The sequence below is a fragment of the Daphnia magna genome, linkage group LG4 (assembly GCF_020631705.1).
Source record: "Daphnia magna isolate NIES linkage group LG4, ASM2063170v1.1, whole genome shotgun sequence".
Lineage (NCBI taxonomy): Eukaryota > Metazoa > Arthropoda > Branchiopoda > Diplostraca > Daphniidae > Daphnia > Daphnia magna.
In genome coordinates, this window is record NC_059185.1 from 9,448,952 (window position 1) to 9,470,049 (window position 21,098).

At 42.0% G+C, this 21,098-nt stretch overlaps 1 protein-coding gene across 1 annotated transcript in view; it reads right to left on the bottom strand.

Moving 5' to 3' along the window:
• Positions 1–4,454: 4,454 nt before the first annotated feature.
• LOC116920822 (thrombospondin type-1 domain-containing protein 7A) overlaps positions 4,455–21,098 on the bottom strand; it is a 29,992-nt gene continuing 13,348 nt past the window's right edge. Inside the window, exons 2-21 of the mRNA XM_045171895.1 lie at positions 18,830–18,993; positions 17,964–18,123; positions 16,945–17,080; positions 15,700–15,869; positions 14,785–15,030; positions 13,210–13,406; positions 12,824–13,074; positions 10,599–11,319; positions 9,831–10,049; positions 9,454–9,667; positions 8,923–9,058; positions 7,202–7,371; positions 6,939–7,083; positions 6,551–6,792; positions 6,329–6,459; positions 6,065–6,210; positions 5,814–5,961; positions 5,392–5,496; positions 5,191–5,281; positions 4,455–5,064 (exon numbers count right to left, since the gene is read on the bottom strand). Of these exons, the coding sequence (XP_045027830.1) occupies positions 4,959–5,064; positions 5,191–5,281; positions 5,392–5,496; positions 5,814–5,961; positions 6,065–6,210; positions 6,329–6,459; positions 6,551–6,792; positions 6,939–7,083; positions 7,202–7,371; positions 8,923–9,058; positions 9,454–9,667; positions 9,831–10,049; positions 10,599–11,319; positions 12,824–13,074; positions 13,210–13,406; positions 14,785–15,030; positions 15,700–15,869; positions 16,945–17,080; positions 17,964–18,123; positions 18,830–18,926 (3,831 nt within the window). The 5' untranslated portion in view covers positions 18,927–18,993 and the 3' untranslated portion in view covers positions 4,455–4,958. The remainder of the gene's footprint in view (positions 5,065–5,190; positions 5,282–5,391; positions 5,497–5,813; positions 5,962–6,064; positions 6,211–6,328; positions 6,460–6,550; positions 6,793–6,938; positions 7,084–7,201; positions 7,372–8,922; positions 9,059–9,453; positions 9,668–9,830; positions 10,050–10,598; positions 11,320–12,823; positions 13,075–13,209; positions 13,407–14,784; positions 15,031–15,699; positions 15,870–16,944; positions 17,081–17,963; positions 18,124–18,829; positions 18,994–21,098) is intronic.

The window sequence follows — 21,098 nt, forward strand, 5'->3', positions numbered from 1 at the left end:
CCGCCGAGGGGCCCAACGTTTACATCCGTAGTTTTTAATTTCCCCTTTCTTCAAACGAAGGGAGTTTTTTCCATTTCCGTCATAACCCTCTGGAGGACCTGGTTTCAAATTTTTTATCGGGGGGCAAAAGTTTGCTCGGTGTCCAATTTCTTTACAACGAAAACTTTTATCGTTAGCTTGACTCTCCCTTGCTTTACAATTGCTTTTTGAGTGATAGCCCCAATCGTTGTAAAAATCACAAAAATATTAATCCCCTGTTTGATTGATTGGAGGGTTTGACTGTGATCTTGCTGCTACTATTGTTTGTAGGTTATGTTAATTTTTAGCAATTTCTTTGTAACGTAACGACGTACGTGTAATGTAACAAACGAACACTAAATTAAAGTAAATCAATATTTGCTAAAAAATTAACACAACCTTTAATTTTATTCATTAATTTCATTTAAATCACTGACAAGGGGACTGTTCCAGCCCCTTCGATTGAATTAATTTGAGGGGGGGGCTGGTGTCGTATGATACTACGACACTGGCCCCCCCGTACTTGAATGATTTTAAGAGGGGGGGCTGGTGTCGTATGCCTACACGACAAAGCCCCCCCGCTTCTATTGCCAGGGGAGGCTGGTGTCGCCCTCTTCGCCGACTGTAGCCCCCCCTGCAAAAACGGTGGGGGCCAATGTCGGGGGGACTGGTGTCGGGTGGGGCTACTGTCGGGGGGGATGGTGTCGGGGGGGCTAGTGTCGGGGGCTGGTGTCGGGGTACCCTCCGGGGCCACTGTTGGGGGGTCCAATGTCGCGTTCCCGTATTTGGCCTGAAAAGCATTTAGTCTGGATCTAACTTGGGCTTCTTCTACTGCCATGGCCGTCATTTCAGCTTTTTTAATGAGTTTTTCAAAAGTTTCGAATTCTTTATACTTCAGTCTGGTCTGGACGTCGAATGACAGCCCTTCCAGAAACCTGTCTATCATGATTTGTTCTCTGGAAAAAGCTGTTGCTTTATCTATCATGGATTTAATAGGATGCGCTAGTGAAAGGCTTTGCGTATACGATTCGCATAACGTCTCATATTGTCTTCGGGTTCCCGTTGCATATTATGAAATTCAACGCTTTGTTTAGACCTGGTCTCTGTAGAGTGGAAAAGTTTAATTAAACGCTCCTTTACTCTGTCGTAAATTTGCGCGCTAATTGGGTTTTCAAGTTTAAAGTTATCAAACTCATCAGCCGCTTCACCATACAATTTGGAGCGTAGTAATATTGTCACACGAGTTGTATTTGAACAGGAACAAATGAATACAACAAGTGACGACTTAAATCTAAACAATGGTTTTACCCGAACACAAAGGGATAACCATTACCAAAAGATGGAGAAGCGTCTGAAGACCTCTAGGGAAACCAGGGAACTCCTCTAACGGAGCCCAGCTCCGGGAGCTCACCCGATGGAGACTCATCTAACGCAGATTCGGGGCAGTGTTTTATACCGTCGTGCGAATTACTCTCCCTCCGGACTGCGTATCTGCGTATCTTTCTTAGAGCGGACTTCTTCCGATAATTTCTTCACCACCAGAAGCGTCTGAAGATCTCTAGGGAAACCAGGGAACTCCTCTAACGGAGCCCAGCTCTAATAACGTCGTGCTAAATAACGTATGCGCTAAATAACGTCATTGCTTGGCTTTGTTGTAACTTTTTATTTTTATCGATGGCGTTAGAAATAAAATTGTTTGTGTTTCCTATACTGTTTACTTTTGACGGGCACATTACTAAGGGATTCATTTTAGGAATTGAGCTGGTGAATGAGTACTTTGGAGTTGTTCCGTTATTACTTTGCTTATTGTACAGTATCCTGCACAAAAAGGTGAACACCGATTTATTTTGAAAAAGCCATCTGTGGGTAGAAAATATTAATAGTTTACCTTTTTAAGGAGAGGTAGGGCAGTTTTGGCGCAAAATCATCATAAGGGGGGTTGGGTAATGTCAGTCCAGACACTTTTTTTTTTGCCCTAGGTATTAAATGTCTGGAAAAAAGTGTAGACTGTATTATCGGTAGACTCCCCTAGCCCCCGGCTAAGTAGAACAATTTTTACAATAAAAAATACAGCCTTTCCCATAATCGTTATTGTCATTATCGGGTCGGGTAATCGGGTAACATATGAAAACTCAAAATTATTTTTATCAGTGTGCTAGCTGTCTGTTAGTAAATTGTTAGTGGCTTATTGGATACATTTCCGTCTGCGACTCGGGAGATCCTGGTTCAAAGCTTGTTTACGTTAATGGTTTTCAGAGCAGAACTAGCTAATGAATATAATTGAATGTTTTTCATTGATGAGATATATTATATTAAAAATTTTTAAACAAGTATTTATATATAATTCGTAAACGATTACACTATTTTCATGGCCGCAATAATTTTATATAGGGGAGAGTGGGGGCAATTGATACACTTTTTGGTTTTTTGTATTTCTTGAAAAAAAAACTAAAAAGTTTAATATAAAAATTATATAGAATTGTAGCCTATTATCTCAGCTACTAAAAGATATTTTTTTTTATGAGAAAAGATTAATTTTAATAGTAGTAAATTGTAAAAAACTGAGGTCGCTTCGAGTGTTTCAATTGCCATGGTAGCAGGGCAATTGAAACGGTGTGTCGACGCAATTGCAACGTGGGTTTTCCCATAAGGAAGCTTCTTCATACCCACATAAAATGAAAATCACGATATCTCAGCAGCCACAACTGCTAGTGTGATCAAATTTTACCATTAGGTACAATGCGATATACAGATTTTTAAAATATGCTTAAAGTAGATCGTAATTTAGTTTAAAATATTTAAATAATTTAATTTTAAAAAAACCATTAAGCAACATGCTTTTTTAAATAAATCCCAAACAGGGAATACAAGTATTGTAGTTGTGTTAACATGATGATTTACATTTGTTTAAATGAATTACATCAAATACTTGCAAAAAAAATGCAACCAGTGAATATAAACAAAGTGTTTCAATTGCCCTGCAATAGGGTCATCGTTACATTTAATTATTTAAAATTATTTAAGAGTGCAGGGAAAAATTTAAAGGCATTAAATTGTAGAAAAATGAATTGCAAATCATCTGAAACTAATTTTATTACTAAAACGTAGCGTTTTAGGGGTTAAAACAAAAAAATTGAAAACGCAAATTTAACAGACGGAGAACAAAAAACAGTTTTTTCGAGATATCTTAAAAAGTTTTTAATAAAAAAACTCGTAAATTTTTCTAAACTTGTAAACCCCCTCATTCCATTAACCCTAATTTTTTCAAGAAAATTCCTCTTATACGGCGAGAGAAACAATTTTTGTTTCAATTACCCTGTGTCTCAATTGCCCCCACTCTCCTCTATAGTTATCTGATCCAAGTCTAGAACGTGGATCTCCCGCGTCGCCGACCGCAATTTCTCTCTTAAAATAGTAAGGTGCGTTCGTAAAACAGTAGGGGGTACGCGTCAGTCACTTGCTCTATACATTTATAAAATAACTAGCATCTACGGCCTTGAAAGCAAAATTAAGGAAAAATCCCTTTTGTTTTTATCTTCAAAAATAAGGGGCGTATCTGTTAGGGATCGGCCCTGACCCTAATCGGGGTGCATTTTGCCAATCGGGTTTCGAAATTCGGGGCCCAGGGCGGGGCGTTCGGGGCTCAGGGTGAAAATTTTTGAACCCCGATCTCAATCGGGGTGCCTAATCGGGGTTTCAACCCCGATTGCAATCAATCGATCGACGTAAAAACATGATCGATCGAGTCGAAATCGATTATTATGATGAAAATCGGGGAGTTCGAACCCGACCCAAATTTGTAGTTTAAATTCAGGCGCAATTTTTGCAAATGGCGTCGGGGCAAGCGGGTTAACCTCGATTTTCGCCCCGCCCCACCCTGGCTGATGAAATGGAACCCCGATTCAGCCCTTATTGCCTTTTTCCGGGGCGGGGCAGTTAACCCGATTATGGCTTATCGGGGCCGATCCCTAGTATCAGTTGCCTAGGTAACACGGGGAATGGCATAGGGGAATAAACCTGCTACACCACGAGACACTGTGTCTACATTTTTTTAGACACAATGTCTTGTAGCTCCTAAGTTTACAAAAATGTCTAGATAAAAGTAGAAACTTAAAAAGTAAAAGAAACTTTCCTATACATCTCTTCTTAGAGAATTGAGTCAGTAATTATGCCCAGACGCGATAAGGGAAACAAGGCATTAACTACCACCGTATACAATGCTTTAAATTGCGGCGCTTGAAGTGTTCGTTTTGCTCCAAAAATAGAAATTCAAAAATCCTGCACGTAGCCTACTCGTGGCTCCCGTGCCACAGCTATGATAATACCTCACGGCAGGAACACATTTCAGCATGCTGTATTCAACCGTTGGATAAAAAATTATATTTTCAAGAGCTAGCCGTGGTGACTTTAGTTCTTTGTTTCTTAAGACAAGAAGCGAGAGAAAGAAAGTGAATGTATTACATAAAAAAAAGAGGGTTCAGGGGGTTTTAACACGAGCCATAGACGATGTGAGCAGACAAGATAGAGGACGTTCGACATCCAACAAACAATCATAATGGGTAAAATACGTTATGGATTCGGTAATAATTATGATTCAAACAAAAATTGTTTTCCGTTCTTCCATATTTGTAATTGCCTCGTTTTTCATTTTTTTCTTTTTTTTTTTTTCATTTGTAGGCTGGTGGATATCTTTTCGATTCCTGTTCCCTTCTTAGATAAATATATGTACAATAGAAAGGTTAGATTAAACAAAGTTTCAGTTCATCTTATCAAAATATCATCCGGCTCTTATTCCGTTTTCTCTCTCGATGTCACCAATGCCCAAGTACCGGTGATACTTTTTCCAGTAATACTTTTTCCAATTGATACCGCTCTCTCCACAAGAAGAAAACAATATATAACATTAAATGCCTAAAACAGATGACGAATCATTAAATTGTTTAATGTGAGCCATTGCTAACGCGATGAACTCGGGTGCGAAATTCACTTGGTGCTCCTGCCACGGACATATTGCGCTTGCAGCTGTTGGATTCCTCTCGTGAAGAACTGCAGGAATAGCATCAGTGTAGTTGGCATTCAGAAGTCGTACATAAAAATAAAGATTGCTGGGTTAGTTCTTTGCAAGCGTGAATGTCTAATTGATTTACGTCAAACACCCAAAGGGATACGCACCAAATGAGAAAAATGGTGACACCAACGAAGACGAGAAACAAGGACCCAATTGCAATCATGGCAACCATCCAAATGTTGAATTCACCGTCATCTATGGGCAGGCAATTCCCAGGAAAAGGCGAATGATTGCAATGTCAAAACACAATCATTGTTAGATGTATTTCCTCTTCCCTAAGAAACTGTCATTCGCGTCTCACTTACTTGGATAGTAGAGGACGCTAATATCATCGTCAATCGATGAGGGAAAGATGCTGCTCACGCTGTCTTTGGTTACACTGTTTTCAGCGGACGCCTTGACCAGTTTCTCTGAGTCCGTCATAATGTGTCGTCGAATGAAAAATTAAACGAAAAACTCAATGTTATATCAGACCAGTTAAAACGTACAGACAGCCACAAAGGAGAGCACAACCAAAACATGGCGCCAGATGAAAGGGGGAAAGAGAGATATTGGAAGAAAGCAAACAGAAGTTAAGAATCGGGATAAAGTGATTGCGCAAGCGTCTTTACGTGTAAGGCGCGTGCGCAGTTTATGTTATCGTCTACCGTCGTTGCAAATAAACAATTGAAAGGAAATGACGACGGAGCACGAACTTAAGTAAACAAAGCAAAAAGAGGAAACTCACCAAATGTGCAGAGAACTTTACATTCGGTCATGTGGGCGGGAGGTGGGCGCCTGCTGAGACGGCAAAATTCAGGATCGACTCGTTTCCCGGTTTCGGCTAAGATGCATTCGAACAACTGGTGTCGGGCTCCCATGCCACAGTGAGCCCCCTTAACATTGTTGACAACATGGCGTTAGTGCTATGTCTTGTGAACGCGTTCAATAAGAACTTTCGCGGTGGTATTTTTCAAATAGAAGAAAAAACTTCCCAACCTGTAGATAACATCCAGACCAGTTGGATGGTCGCCATTCGTAGCAAGGCTGGTAAGGACAAGGGAGCTGTTGGCGAAGGCTGGTCGGACAACTGCGACCAAACTGATTGTTAATCATTTGAATCTCACGGTGACGTGAGCGCAGTCCTATCATATTTCGAATACAAACGAAAGAGTTAAGCTTCAGGAAAAGTATAGGTTTGCGTTCATAAACGGTTGTCCTGTACATTCTTTAGCATACGAATGAATATCATATTTCTTTTACCTGAATGGTGACCGCATGGAGCGCATTCGGAATCATCCCAGGCCGACCACTGAGATACTTGGCAATCGATCGGACATTCGACGTGACACCACATCTCGGTCAAACCCGGCCTTGTATGAGAATCGCAATTGCTACGGACGGACAAAAATAAAAACGAAGAGAAACGTCAAGATTGCTTCCAGCATTATCACGACGGCTTTTCTTCACCTCGACAGATCGTACCTAGAGTCAGTAACGTATCCGTCGTTTCGAACGCAGGAGGCGATCCGAGTTCGGACACCTTCACCGCAGTTTGAGCCGCCCAGCGGCTGGCACGAACTCCATTCGGACACCTGCCAGTCGTATGTGAAACAACCGCCACTGGCCGGGTTGGAACAGTATTCGATTTCCTCCAACGGCAGACAAGTGTGGTTGTAAACGGGATTTCTGATGATTGAACGTTCACGCCTCCTCTCTCCGTGACACTAAAATGACAATGGGGACCGTTGGGTTGTATAAATAGACAGTTGGGTAGCAACAACATTCTCAGATAATTTATGGCAATAACGTATAGCGAGAAAGAAGAAAAGAAAGAAAGAAAGAAATAAAGAAAGAAAGAAGAGAACTATACGTGTTGACATGGTGACCAAGCCGACCAGGAGCTAATGACGCAGTGGCCTGGACAAGCGATCTGACATGGTTGCTCGGCTCTAGGTTTCTTTGCCTTGTCGCAAATTGCATCTTCCACCACCATGTCTTCGGGTACGTGTATACACCTGTTCGATTTCCGTTCCAAGATTGATTAGTTCGACTGCGATGTTTATCGATTTCTTCACGTTATGTAGGGAAGTAATTGGATCGTGTAGCGATTTACAGTGTGGGCGGATATTGTACCTGACGTAGCGCGTTTGGAGACCATCGCCGCATCGTCTGTCAAAGGCCAAGTGACACGGTGTCCAGTCAGAGGTTCGCCATTGGTAAGTGTCACACGAGTGGACGTTGCACGCTTGAATCTCTTCCGTCGATCCGCAAGGTCTTCCGCCATTGGCTGGTTCCATTTCAATCTGCAACCGAAGTTCCGAGTCAGCATTAATACGTGATTCCATTGTATATATAATATAAGTCTGTGACGTGCAAATATAAGAATGTGTTTGCCATACGTATATCCTATAGAGTTACCAGCGGCTGGCTCGTATAGGCGCGTTGTGTTCATATATTCTATATATTTAACTTTGCCTTTTGGAAGAGACGAACCTATTATAACAAGATATTCGCCACCGCAGGCAAAACCAATGTTGTTGGATTAAAGTAGGCCTACTGCCTCACAAACTTGTCCCTGCTTCCATTTTCGTCAAACTTTTTGGGAATAAAAAAGAATTATGCGGTCCCAAAAAACATTTGACGCAGAAAAGGCTTCCGTTTTGTTGTTGTTTCCGGTTTAAATGCAATATAATTTTTTTGATCATTCTTTTAGCTGCCGGATTCCGGAAGGTTGAACACCTACCATATCAGATTTTCTATTTGTATTTTCTTTTAATTTAGCTCCGTTGGTCAATTTAAATGTATATGATTGCTAATGAGTCTATTTCTTATTATTCTCACGCTAGTGCTATTGGAAGTAGCGTAGTGGTGCTAGTTTTTTTATTTCAGTGGGATTCTAGAAACAAATTATACAAGGAATGATGATTTCTTTTTTTAAACATTGCTCATAAGGTTATGAAGGTGGTGCTATAGAAAATACGATTCAAAGAAATATTGTCACGCAAAGATGCGTGTTATACGGAAATTAAAACGATTGTGACCAAGGGGATTATGGAAAATTTAATGATCGCTGTCCACTGGCATTGAAAAATGGGTAGCAAAGGTGGTTTAAAAACGACGAATTTTCACAAATTCGACGGTGAAATGTTTCTTATAGGAAGTATATTTACATACAAAAAGCTTAGATTGAGTGCACAAATCATCTGCATTCAACCAACTAATTTGCGAGTGGGTCTGTCCTCCTCAGCCCCTACCTGTCCCCAAACACACGTTAGTTTTTATTGGTTCATTTGCCATTCCTCATCGCGGAGATGGCCTATACGGACAACGAAGCCTATGAAATAGGTAATAAATACGCTGCACAAGGAAGTGAATCTAGAAATCAGTAGCGTCGAACGCCTCTAACCATTTCCGTCACGACACATCGCAGCGTGACCGTTTGATCGGATGTGATTTGCCAACAGGGGCTGGTTATTCAAACACCCAGCGGCTCTTATGACTTCCGTGTGAGCACAAATACTTTATTTTGACAATTTTTTCTTTTTTCTTTTTAAGCTACCGAAGGGAGATTAAGGATACCATTAATGGTGCTAGTAGTACACGCAAACACGAGAAATAACCAAGGAACGAAGTGACGAATCCCCTTGGCTCCTTCCGTGTTGCCCGCTTAATTGCAACATCATAGAGGCCCAGTGCTTGAATTCAGCTAACGTGCTAGTTAGATCGGAGAAGCGTGGAATTGGTCAATTGCTTCCCGTAATACACGCATGCCACGCACGACAGAACAGAGGTATGTACAGAAGGAAAAAAATAACTGCCAATGGGTATTAGATTCAATATGTTGAGGTACTGACCTTCCTGTGGCGCTGCTGGGAGCCCGGCCCGCAAGTGGAGTTGCAGTTGGTCCAAGAACTCCAAGAAGAAAGTTGGCAGTCGATAGGGCAAGCAACATCACAGCTCCTCGTTTCAAAATCTTCTTCATTGCACCAGCTTTTTTAGGAGAAAAGAGAAAGAAACAAACTGAATTGAAAAGTTTGCATCGGATGGTTTGTGTCATCATCTGTATTTCTTACAAACAGAAAAATTCTATAATTTTACGCAGCATTTAAAAAGCGTATATGCTACCTCTCGTGCTACCACCTTCTTTCCAGACCTTGTCCTGTCAGATTTTGTTATGATACATCTTATTTAAAGATCGATACGTTGATTCTATAGAAATGCTGACCAGCGAGTTAGAACTGGACTCGACTTCAACCTGGTAATTACATCAGACTTTCGATGAGCAAGCAAAAACTCTATAATATCTCTACCAAGGATGGTCCGCTGTTTTGTAGTAAATTAGGAAAAGAAAACGAAATTTAGAAGGAAACGGAAAGGAAACTTACTGGAGCGGCGCTAATTGGCCGGTGGCTGTGACGATACACTTCCGACGACGAAACTGTTTGCCACGACCGCAACTGCGCGCGTGATCCTCCTCCATCAAACAGGCAGACCAGTCTTCCAGCTCCAGGGTGACTCTCTCGCAGGGGCAATCTTCTATTGATGTTTTTTCTATGCCGTTGCCATGCCCATCTTCGTCGCAGTCGATTTTCTTGCCCCCTACGTTTCAAAACGTCACAATTTTTCATTAGCCTATTGATTGCGAGAGAGTATCTAAACACGATGTTTCCCATCGAGTGGCCATTGTCAGAGCTCTGCTTGCGCAGACTGTCGATATATGGGTACGTCCAACTGATATGCCATAAGAAATGACATAACGTACCAGAAATGCTGCGCGTTCCGATGCAATTACGCGGACAAAGAGATCTCGTCTCCATCACATGCTCATGTTGGCAGGCTGACGACGCTGTCGAATTAGCATCCCGTTGACAGGCAACGTGGCATTCGCGGTAGGTCTCCAACTGGCGATATTCATCCATTAATCTGGCTAGACAGACAGACGGATCCATGGTTGCATTGTTACCGTCATGGCAGTACACACCTTAGATGAAGAAGAAGAAAAGAAAAAGAGTAAAGAAAAAGCAGAGAAAAATAAAACACGTTCATCAGATGTTAATTGATCGATCGATCGATCGCGAAGGAGCGTGCGGGAATACTGGATCCTACGGGCTTGCCTATTGGGTATATTCCTGATGCAATCATCATATGGTAGTTTGCAGTGATGGCCTCCAGCCAACAAACATGTGGGTTCATGGAAGAAATTGGTTTGGGAACAAGTTTTTACCGTTAAGGTGAGAAAATGGGCGGAATTTTGGATATTTTTAACTGGTGCCAGAACTGAAAAATTGCTGGCGCAGGAGAGCTGACTCACAGGGGTTTTTTATCTTATATTTTGAATTAAATGGGCCGTATTATGCTGAGTGTGCCACAATAAAAAGAAAAATTGCCGTCAAAGGTCATTTACTGGCAGCCTACCAGAATTGATATTAGCATACCTAATGGACCATAAGGGGATCGAGAAGGAGCAACATTAACTAAATTTTACGATAAACCAACGAATGTTCAAAAGAGAATCTAATAACGAATATACTTCGAATTGAAATTCCAGTCCCGCATTTGGCGTTGGTCGGTAGATGACAGGGAGACCAGGCAGACACTTGCCAGCCGATGCGCTCCTGCTGGACAAGCCAATCGAAACAGGAGCGCTTTTCCATCAGCGGCGGACAAGTAAACGACGGCGACAAACTAGAAGATGCAGCGCTGGCAGGCTGTTGCAGAACTACACGAATCCGCGACTGGATGGCATCATCTTTCGATTGATCGGAACATTGGGACCATTCCGACCAATCCGACAAGCGGCATTCTTCCGGGCAACTGACGCTACAAATGCGGACGCTTTCAGGACGACTCAGCAGCGCGCAATGAGAGTCATCGACATGCTGGCCGTCATCTCGGGTGCATCGTACTTCGCGCGTGTGTGTGCCCGCTCCGCAGGATGACGCGCTTCCGTCAATCATTTGACATGGACCCCACGGCAGAGGCCACCATCCGAAAATGGGCCAACGAACTTGTTCCATTTGCTGCTCGACCGAGCATAGTTGCTCCTCCATCAGCTGATTTGTGCAAGGCTGGCTGTCCGGCTGCGGAAGGCCGACCACGTAGCGCGTTCTCCGTCGTCGTCCTTGATGAATGCAGGGCGTCCATTCGGACCATGGCGACAGGACACAGTCGGATGAGCATTGGACCGTACATGCGACTTGTTCCAATGGCGCCAGCGTATTGTTAGAACACTCGTCGTCATCCACCGTCACCTAATTGTTACAAACGAGAGAACGTGGAACGAGAGCTTGCATATTAGAGCGTATACGATGGCCAGTTAGATTACGTCATCAAATCATTCGATTTAAAATGAAATGAGAGGTAAAGGATTGTGAACCAGGATGGACGGCCTCATCTGAGACAGGGTAAATGCTGTGATGGTCTTAGAAAAAAAAGGGGGCGCAACTCGAGTGTCATACCGAGCAAGAGAGAGAGATAGGAAAAAAAAAAAAAAAGGAGAGCCCTGTCTCGTTAAATGGTAGTGCGGAGAATGATGTCAGTCATTGTTTGTTGGAATGACGCATTCGAACGTAAGCATTACGAATTAAATTCCTAGAAAATAGGGGTTGGTCCGTCTTTTCTCTGTCTTGAGTTGTTTGAATGTTCTGGATGGTTTTAGATCGTCCAAGCACTCTTCATTCTTCTTCGTTTTTTTTTTTTTGTATTGTTTTTTTTATTCGACTATTGCGCTGCATTACGTTTTTCCTCTTTGCCATTTACAGTGTTCCCAATGGAGATATATGAACCCAGTTGCCCGAGTATATCTTCCTGAAATGGCTCGTCTTTCACGAGCTTCCCGTCTTCTCTATCTCTCGTAAATTGTGTATTCTATATTGTGTACGGGATGCGTATCACTTGGTCCCTCGACGGGCTGTCAAAAGAATTTGAGTGTTTTTTTTCTTTTTTTCTTTCATGTCCTTCACCCTTTTCTTTTCTCTGTACTATTTATTTTATTTTATTATGTTTTTTTGTTTCACGATCTCATTTTTTTTTCTTTTCCCTCCCTTTTCTATATAACTAGTCATTGAGCTCGATAACAGCAAACAAACATGGAGAAGAAGAAAAGAAACGCTAACAATATCGAAGACACACACACACACACACAAAAAGAAGAGGGAAATAAACTGGTGACAACAGTACCGTATACTTTCTTCCGGAGGATTGTTATCGTATACATCTCAACAATATCGAGTTTAATATCCTAAAACGCATGTCTGTCCAATCCGGTTTTCGGTTGAGTTCAGCTAGTCTGACTTACACATCCGTCGACAGTATCAGCAGTTTCAGAAACGGACAATACAAAAGAAAAAGAAAAGAAATAACAGACGGCACCAATTCTCTTTTTTCTTTTTATTTTTTTTCTTTTTCTTGGAGAAGATGCATTAGACGTAATGCGATTGGATGTTTATTTTTTCTTCATTCTCATTTTCTTTTTCTTCCTAAACAAAACACTCGCGTATACACATTGTCCAATGAACGGAGCGCTGGGGTCGGCCGCTGTAATAAGATGTTGGGGCAGTAATTTAAACATCAATCAAGTCGTTAATCAGGAAGGCGCCGACATCTTCCGTCCATTCTGCTGCCTTTCGATAGTTTTATCTTTTTCACGTCTATTTGACTTAAAAAACAGAGCGATCGAGCCGAAGGTGGGGAAGATTCGGTTGGTTCAGGGTGATAGGAAATGCGATGCGCCGGATAATCAAAAGAGGGGCTTACCCCATCATATCGACGACAGCGAAACACGAGTTCATGGTAGCCGAGTCCGCAGGTGGCGTTGCTGGCCAGATGGCAGGTGTCCAGGAGCGGCTGAACTTCCCAGCGGGAACAGGCGTCACCCCATTCGGTGTGACAGCGACGGAGCTGGCTCAGCGCCGGGCACTCAGTTCCGTCCGCGCTGGCGTTGGACAGGATACGTCGGTGACGAAACTGGTATCCACTCGCTACATTGTCATCCATCTTCTCACCTCCTGGATTGGATAATATCAACACATTGCATGATTTTAAGATTCTTGACTCTTTACGCAAGTCACCCATAACCTGAAAGAATATAGTTTCCATTTTGATAAGGGTCGTGTGAATACACGACACATCAATGAACGCACCTGAAATGTATTCCGAGTGTCCTTCGTCGTTTGTTCTGTAGCGATTTTCAGCCGCTATTCCTTTCGCTACTCGGATGATTGCAGCCGGCACAGGTGGACTAGGCTGGTGGCCGTTGTTGATGCACCTGGCTGCCATGCATGGAGACCATGGCGACCATTCACCGACTTGGCAATCCGAATCGCACGGTATCTCGCAGCTGTAGATCAAATGCCATCGTCATGAATCAATGCAACGCAAAATTAAAAGAAAAACAAATAAAAATGCATCAGAACAATCCACCAGTTTGTACGAATGGCGTGCCGGTACAAGGGACAAGAATATTACGCAAGATTGACACAATGATCCATGAAGCAATTCCATAACTCTTCGAGTTGGTTATTATTTTCCGTGCTTTTTAACTGATTGCATTTTTCATCTGTGGTTTTTGTTTATGTTCCGCTCTGTTTCGTTTGTTATTTTCGAACGCGCGGCACGTGAAGAAACGCCATTTTAAAAAATTAGACGATGCCAATTATTCAGAGAGCGAAAAATAAATTCCTCCTGGAAGATGGCGTTGAAGATTTATGAGGACTGTTTGGTCAGTTGTACGAAAAACGATGCCATCCTCTACAGGCTACACGTAATATGTGTTTGTGAATGTAGCGGGGTGTAGGGCTCTATGCTCTATACTCTTTTGCTCTTGTAACACACTTCACGGTGCAGTTGCCAGTGCGTGGGTACTCAATCCAAAGAGAGCCGGAGTAGGAAAAAGTGATGGCTATATACGTACATTTATATATTTCTCTGATATGAAAGAATAGCTTTTGGGAAGCAGGAAAATAAAACATGTCGTAGTTGAAAAGGAGACGAGAAAAAGAGAGAAGATGATTCAGATTAGAGAAAGGAAAAATAAAGAACGAGAAACGAAAGAAAACAAGAAAAGAAAAACAAAAAAACAAAGTGGATTCGGTTTATATATCCGGGCACTTTTCCAGCTTGCAAACGAAAGGGAAAAAAAAAAGAGAGAGACAACAAGGAGAGAAGAGAGAATAAGAGAAAAAGAAACGGAGAAAAACATAACACACACACACACAAAAAAAAAGGAGAGAAACGAAAGAAATGGGAGACGAAAGCAACGGGATTATTGGATTGTCTGCCGATGAGTATACACAAAGCGTAGTGAGAACGAGAATGGATGGAAAAGAGACTGGAAGGGAGATAGGCTTTCACTGATCCTCAAAGCACTTGCATCCGAACCGGATCGTCCAACTTGTTTTTTTTTCGTTACTACAATACAGTCTCCTATACGATCGAAATGCGTCCTTTCGTTTGAACAAGCAATTGCAAAACCCTTTTTTTTTCCCCATCCCCTTTAGGTTGACACGTTGCGTCGAAAAAAGAAAATCTACTGAGAATAAATTTGATGAAATAAAAATAAAAAATGGCGGAAAGTACGTGGCGGTTTCATGTGAATTTTTTCCAATCCAAGTGACACACTTTGATATGCGCTTTTTTTATTATTGCCTTTTGCGGAAGAAATGCGTGTTCACGATATCGTTCATGCGAAAACAATCGTATATATGAAAGTCACTCACTGTTGAATGGTAGGCAAAAGAGTGAGTGCCCGGCAGAGTGCGGAGTTGACGGGTCGAGAATCACTTAAACGGAGGCACGTCAGGCTGCGCATTTGGATGCCACCGCCGCAGATTTGAGAGAGCTGGGATGACAGCGACGGGCCACTAGCGGCGGAGGGTCCGTCCGGGCCCGCATCCGCGCGGACTGTTGATGTGATGGGAGAATTGGCTCGACATGTGCTCCATGGCGACGGTTGCCATTTGTACCTAACCACATTCACACACGCAAAATTGATCGAATTCAAGTGCTTTACAAAGAACACGCCCACGTGCACTAGCCTATAGTTTTGCGATAGAATTGTGCTAGTTCGTTCACATTTTTCTTTAATTTGCGAATTGTAATTTGAGCATTTGTAAGTGGCTTGTCCCTTACGATGAACGGTGCTGTTTTAATTATGTTTTTAAAGTTCAACAGAAACAGACATTTGTCTCACGCAGTTTGATATAATCTACTGCGTGAGACATCATTTTGAAAGAGAACAAGTGCGACTATAAGCGAAAAAGTTTCACCTAGAGGGACAATTCCCCATCCACGTGAAACGCGTTCTTCTTTATACTTTCAAACAGATGATTGAATGCTATGCAGCTTACAATCAGATCCGTTTGAAAAGTTGCATTTTTAGTAGTTGAACGTCGACGGGAATTGCTTTTTACATGTAGATAGGAAAAATCAGCAATCAAAAGAAGAATACTCGAGACATAAATCAGTGAAAAAGAGGGGGTATATTTTATTTAGTTTTTATTGGTGGAGGGAGACCCGCTCGAGGGTGTATAGTAAAATTGAGGTGGAGAGGAGAGAAAATAAGAGGATTGAACTTTGGGATGTAGCGCTGAAGAGACCCGAAGCGTGAAATGAGAAAAGGAGATGGATAATACCTTTGATTGCAAAGAGGCAATTGTGAGGGTTGATCGATAAAAAGCTTCTCCTCCCACGGAGGACACCCATCGTCTGGCAGCCACCGGCTGGAGCCCAGAGTGCGTATCGTGACCGGGACTATTGGTGCCTCGATAATTCTTCGATGACGAATTTGAATTTCCGGCACGACCTGAATAAAAAAATAAAAAAACAAAATCATATTCGCATTGTAGTCAAAATTCTAATTGAATATGAATAATCTATAGATTGCGTAATGGAGTTTGACGTCAGAGGTTCAAATGCCACGTTTAAAAGAAAAGCAAAAAAAGAAAAAAGAAAAATCCGTGCTCTTTGGTTTTCTGCACTGGCAATTGGTTTTGGACGTTGACAGCTATGATACAAGTCTACGTCTCCGACATCGTATTACTGGATTACAGGATGGCAGCTGCGCTGAAGCCCATTATGTATTGCCATCTGTGCCCTCTAGTCCTACGTCGAGTCTACTTTCGCTAGCCGTCAATCACTATCAAAGATAAAGACCGAGGACAATGTCAGCGAGGCCCTTATGGAACTCATACAACAATTTCTCCTATACGATTCGGACATTGCCCAATGCGCAACATTGAATCAAGCGATTCAGCTGTCCTTCGCCGCTGACGACAGCTCTCAGAGCCCTATTGGCAATTTAAGTTTTTGTTGATCTTCGTATTCCAGATTTTTATAAACATCCAACTGTGTTGAACGAATGAATTTTTCATCGACTTTAGAAAGCGTTCCGTTGTTTGGGAAATAAACAAATTCGCCTAGTGCGTGGGATAAAACAACAGTTCTAGGTATATCCCCAAATCAAAACTGCGCGACACGCTAAAAATGTATTACATTTTTGTTTTTGTTTTTTTCAGTACAAAGAGAAAAAAAAGAGAAACAAAGGAGAAATTATAGAGAAATGGAAATCGTGGACCAACCTTTTAAATATTTTACCTTCCCCCCTTTTCTTTTTTTTTTTTTTTTTGTATATCTTTTCTCATTTGATCAAGTTTCCCAGAATAACCTTTGACATCAGGATAGTAATCGTTTAGAAGAAACAAAAGCCGTTGTTCCATTACAACTGTGTTTGGTATAGGGCAACGCAAATAATAAGCAATAAAGAAAGTAAAATAATAAATAACCCAAACGATATAGGGCTGCAATGATTGTTTGGTTTTGTTCTTTTTATTACCAACTGTCTAGACTTTAATTCATAACTATTATAAGCGCACAGTTACCTGGTCGTCGTCTCCGCGGCAGCCTTGTTGCCGTATTTCCCATTGAGACCAATCAGCCACTCGGCAAGGTTGTGCAACAATACAACGACGTTGTTGCTGCGGCTGTGACATCGGCTTGCTCGTATCTCCACACCGACTGTTACGGCACCATAAAGACAACATTTAAAAAAATAAAAAAAATAAAAAAATATGCATATAATAAGTTTTTATTAATGTTTTACGAGCTGACTCCAGTCAGCTGCTTTTTATCAGTTCACATCGTTTTGACGGATTTTGGCAGGTGAACTGGGTAAAAAAGAAGGAATTTTTATGCCCTTTATAGAATTATACAAAAACTATATGGGCGGGGCGGGGATTTATGTTTTACGTTATTTCGCCAAGTTTGTTTTTCTTTTGAATGACAGGAAACGAACAGTCGCGCACGTTCTTTTTGTCAAATTCTGGGAATGTTTGTCGAACGTTGCCGGATTCATTTTAAGGTGTCGTGCGTGCTCGCTAGTGTATATACTCAAGTGTTGGATCGATAGAGCTGTCAAACGGGCAACTTCTTTGGCTTTTTCACATTTATTTTCTGTCTTCTTTTATTTATTTTTATTTTTTTCAGTGCCGGCTTCCTCTACTATACACCGAAGGTCATAACTCTGCCCCCCAACTTACGTGGTCCTCAACAGGCTATATACGTATACGTAGATTGGGTTAACACGAACGATGTTAGGCTACTTTAATGAACAACGCTGTCCTTATATACAAATATGTGTTTCCTTGACTCTGCTGTATAAACCCTTGTACAGAAAAGGGTCGGATAGGCCATACACATAGCGCCAGTCAATGTTCGTTTTCAAATATGAAAATCTAAATTAATATTTCATTGAAATTCACCTCTTGCAGGGTTGGCTATTGACAGTGAAAATAAGTAGCCTAATGTTTTCCCTTTATAGTAATAGAGCAAAAGTATATTCGTGACACGCTATACCGTTGAGCCCATCAAGGAAGTCCATAAAGATCAAATAGATAATAACCTGGGCGGAAGGACGGAAGCGTTGGCAGAAATGCAGGTTAGCGTTCGTCGTTGAAGACCTATCGTCGGCTTTATCACAAGGCCGGAACTATCGTTGACTGGCTGGAAAACTTTCTCCGGCTCGCACGACTCCCACGACGTCGTGTGCCATTCACCTAATACTTCAAACGACAGTCAAGCATATTCAGTCAAAGTCGAATATCAAAGACAAGATAGAAATATACAAACAAGTCACTTGGAAGTCATGATATTTGAATAATAAGAAAGAAAAAGGAAAGGGGGGAGATTAAAAAAAAGAAAAGGGAACAGCAAACAAAGCAACTTCTTGTGTATATTATATAGATAAAATCTACTAACTTATACCAATAAGTCCCTGGTACTCGAATGAGATTTCCCTTTTCCCGCTTGCAATTTCACTGACCCCTTTTTGGCCATAACAGGGTCTCAGCAGAGATTGCGTTGCTCAAAAGTTTACAACTTGCCCGTTATGAGGTAAGGGATCACATTCTACAAGTTGGGAGATTCGTTGATGAGAGACTGGGGGATCCTCGTTATCCATGGATCAGACTTTCCTGTTCGCCCGAAGGACGTTGTTTACCAAGTGCCCAGAGTTTGAAACTTCACCCACTTGTATACTTAAAAGTTATTTGTTTTTTTTTGTTTCTTTCCTTTTTTGAACTTTGCCAAAAAAGAAAAGGGAATGCAAAAATGAGACCAGAGAAAAATAGGTCATTTAAAAAAATGAGTTTCCGTGTTTTAATTTGTAATGAATCGCAAGAAATGGCCGTTTTATGAAGCCTATTTTTTCTATAGTTTTCAAATTTCGCGCCAAAGCTGACGACGGATTTAATTTAGACACCAATTTACCTTGTGTGTGAACACCAACATCTGGCCGGCCACCCACTATCCAGCATGTCAGTCCGAGCAGCAGCAGCTGGCAAATAACGCGGCGATCCTGCGACATGATATTGGTTGTGTGACGATCACAGTTCACAGGTGCATGGCTCCCGCACTAAATCAACAACTGCTACCTGACATTTTGAAAAATGAGTATCAATTCATTAAAGAACAGGGCTGATTTGTATAGCACTGATTGCGCTTTGTGTCACATTTGATCTTTACAATGCAATTCAAACCATTACGCATATGTGCAGTTACAACTGAATGGAATTATTCAGCTGGATTTTTTATGTCCATGAATTCTGTTTTAGCTTTTAGCTTACGATGAATGCCCCACTATAGTTACTGAACTATTTTTAATAAATGCTGGTATTTATATCGCGCAGTTGGTTCAAACATTCGCTTGCAATTGAGGCGTGAACATATTTCTTTGGCAAGTTTTTATATTCCATACATAACGAAGAGGCTCGATACACGAAAACAAACAAGGAATTAATAAATCAAAGTGAACTCTGTCAGGACCAATTACGCAACAACGCCCTATCGAACGGGCTATTTTGTTCATGCGGTCCTAAAGAGAAAAGAACAAGAACGTATATATAAACAAAAGGAACCAAGGGGAAATGTTGATGCTTAAAAAAAAAAAAAAGAAAAATGTGTAGACGTAAATAAAATAATGGCTTGAGCCGGAAGGAAGTGGGGGGAAATTCAAACAAAAATACAGAGGGATCGGCAGTCAAGCTAGGAGCCTGCAGTTGAGTGGGATCAATGTTTTCCCCCTCGGCATTTTTCAACTTGTTGGCCATCGTATGAGCGTGTTTGTTGTAATCAGCTTGAGCCAGCAGGCCAGTTATTTTTGTTTTGCTTTGCTCTCAAACGCGTGACGTGTCGTGGCGTTGTTTAATAATGCAAGTTGGCACGTCCCCGATAGACGTGTTAAAGCTGCATGTAATAACTTGGGGTGGAAAAGCGGAGTAGTATGACGCCTTCCACGGCCTGATGAGCAAGAAAAAGAATCCCCATTCTAGGCTATGGCATCACGAGCCGTGTGTCAGCGAAACCTCTAGTTACACGCAGGGTGCATATACGTTTTAGTAGCCCGATCGCGTACCAGTGCGGCTATCTAGAAGTGTGTGTGTGTGTGTGGGAGTCGCCATGGAAACGCTTGCCGAACTATTTACTAAACAAATATACAGCCGTTGGTTATACGTATACGGCTGAATGCATGCACTTCAACCTTATCTATGCACGGTGTCAATATTGTATAGACACACATAAAACATGCACTGATGTAGCCTATTGGATTATACATTCACAGAGGGGTATAGGGTTAGGCAACAAACATATTGGCTGGACGTCATAGATATCGTCGGCTAGGTCAACCCATCGTTTTCCATTTTCTCTGTCTTGCTCCCTCCCCCTCTTCTGCGTGGTCGAGAGTGAGCGAGAAACGGTGAGAGAGCAATCCAGAAAGCAATGCAGCACGCGTAGGGATAAGGGGCTTTATACGGATGGCACCACTCGACTGAATGCAAATCCAGCGAAAAATAGGAGGAGGATTCACGTAGGGAGGACGAAACGACACGGGCATCCGTCTTCCGAATTTCTCTCATCTATTCAGCGACCCGTTGCCCTCCGCCACTCCAAACGTCTTTGGACGGGTTTTCCTTTTTCCTTTTTCAGGGCACTTGCTAGACACTTTGTCAATGCTCAGCCTTTTGTATTCAAATGCACGCAGCCACTTTTTATACATATATATATATCTCGCTTCGTCTATCGATCCCAATTCCTTTCAGCCTCTTTCTTTCTCCGCCAATAGTTCTAAGTTCAATACACTCTCGAGGCATCGGGTTTGGCAACTACAGGCAACCGATCGACCGCAGCCCGTCTCCTTTCGAATTTGCTCGATAATGGACCTTGCTGAAACGTGATGGAGAAAGTGGATCAGACAAAGCCCCATTGCTAAATGTCGTTATGTCGTTTTGAGGCTTTGAGATGAAGGAAGAATGGCCCGGCGAACTGTTGGTTGCGACCAAACAGCACATGGCGGGCAAATGCATCACGCACATGTAATCCCCACCGTCAAACAAGAAAGTTCACGTTTAGGAGAGCTGTTAAACAATGAGCGGGAGTCAGACGGATCCATGGCTGACGAAGATTAATAGGCTTAGGCCCATTATAATAAGGTTCTATAAATTATATCGCGATGGAGGACCATCTATTGTTGAGCTTTCCC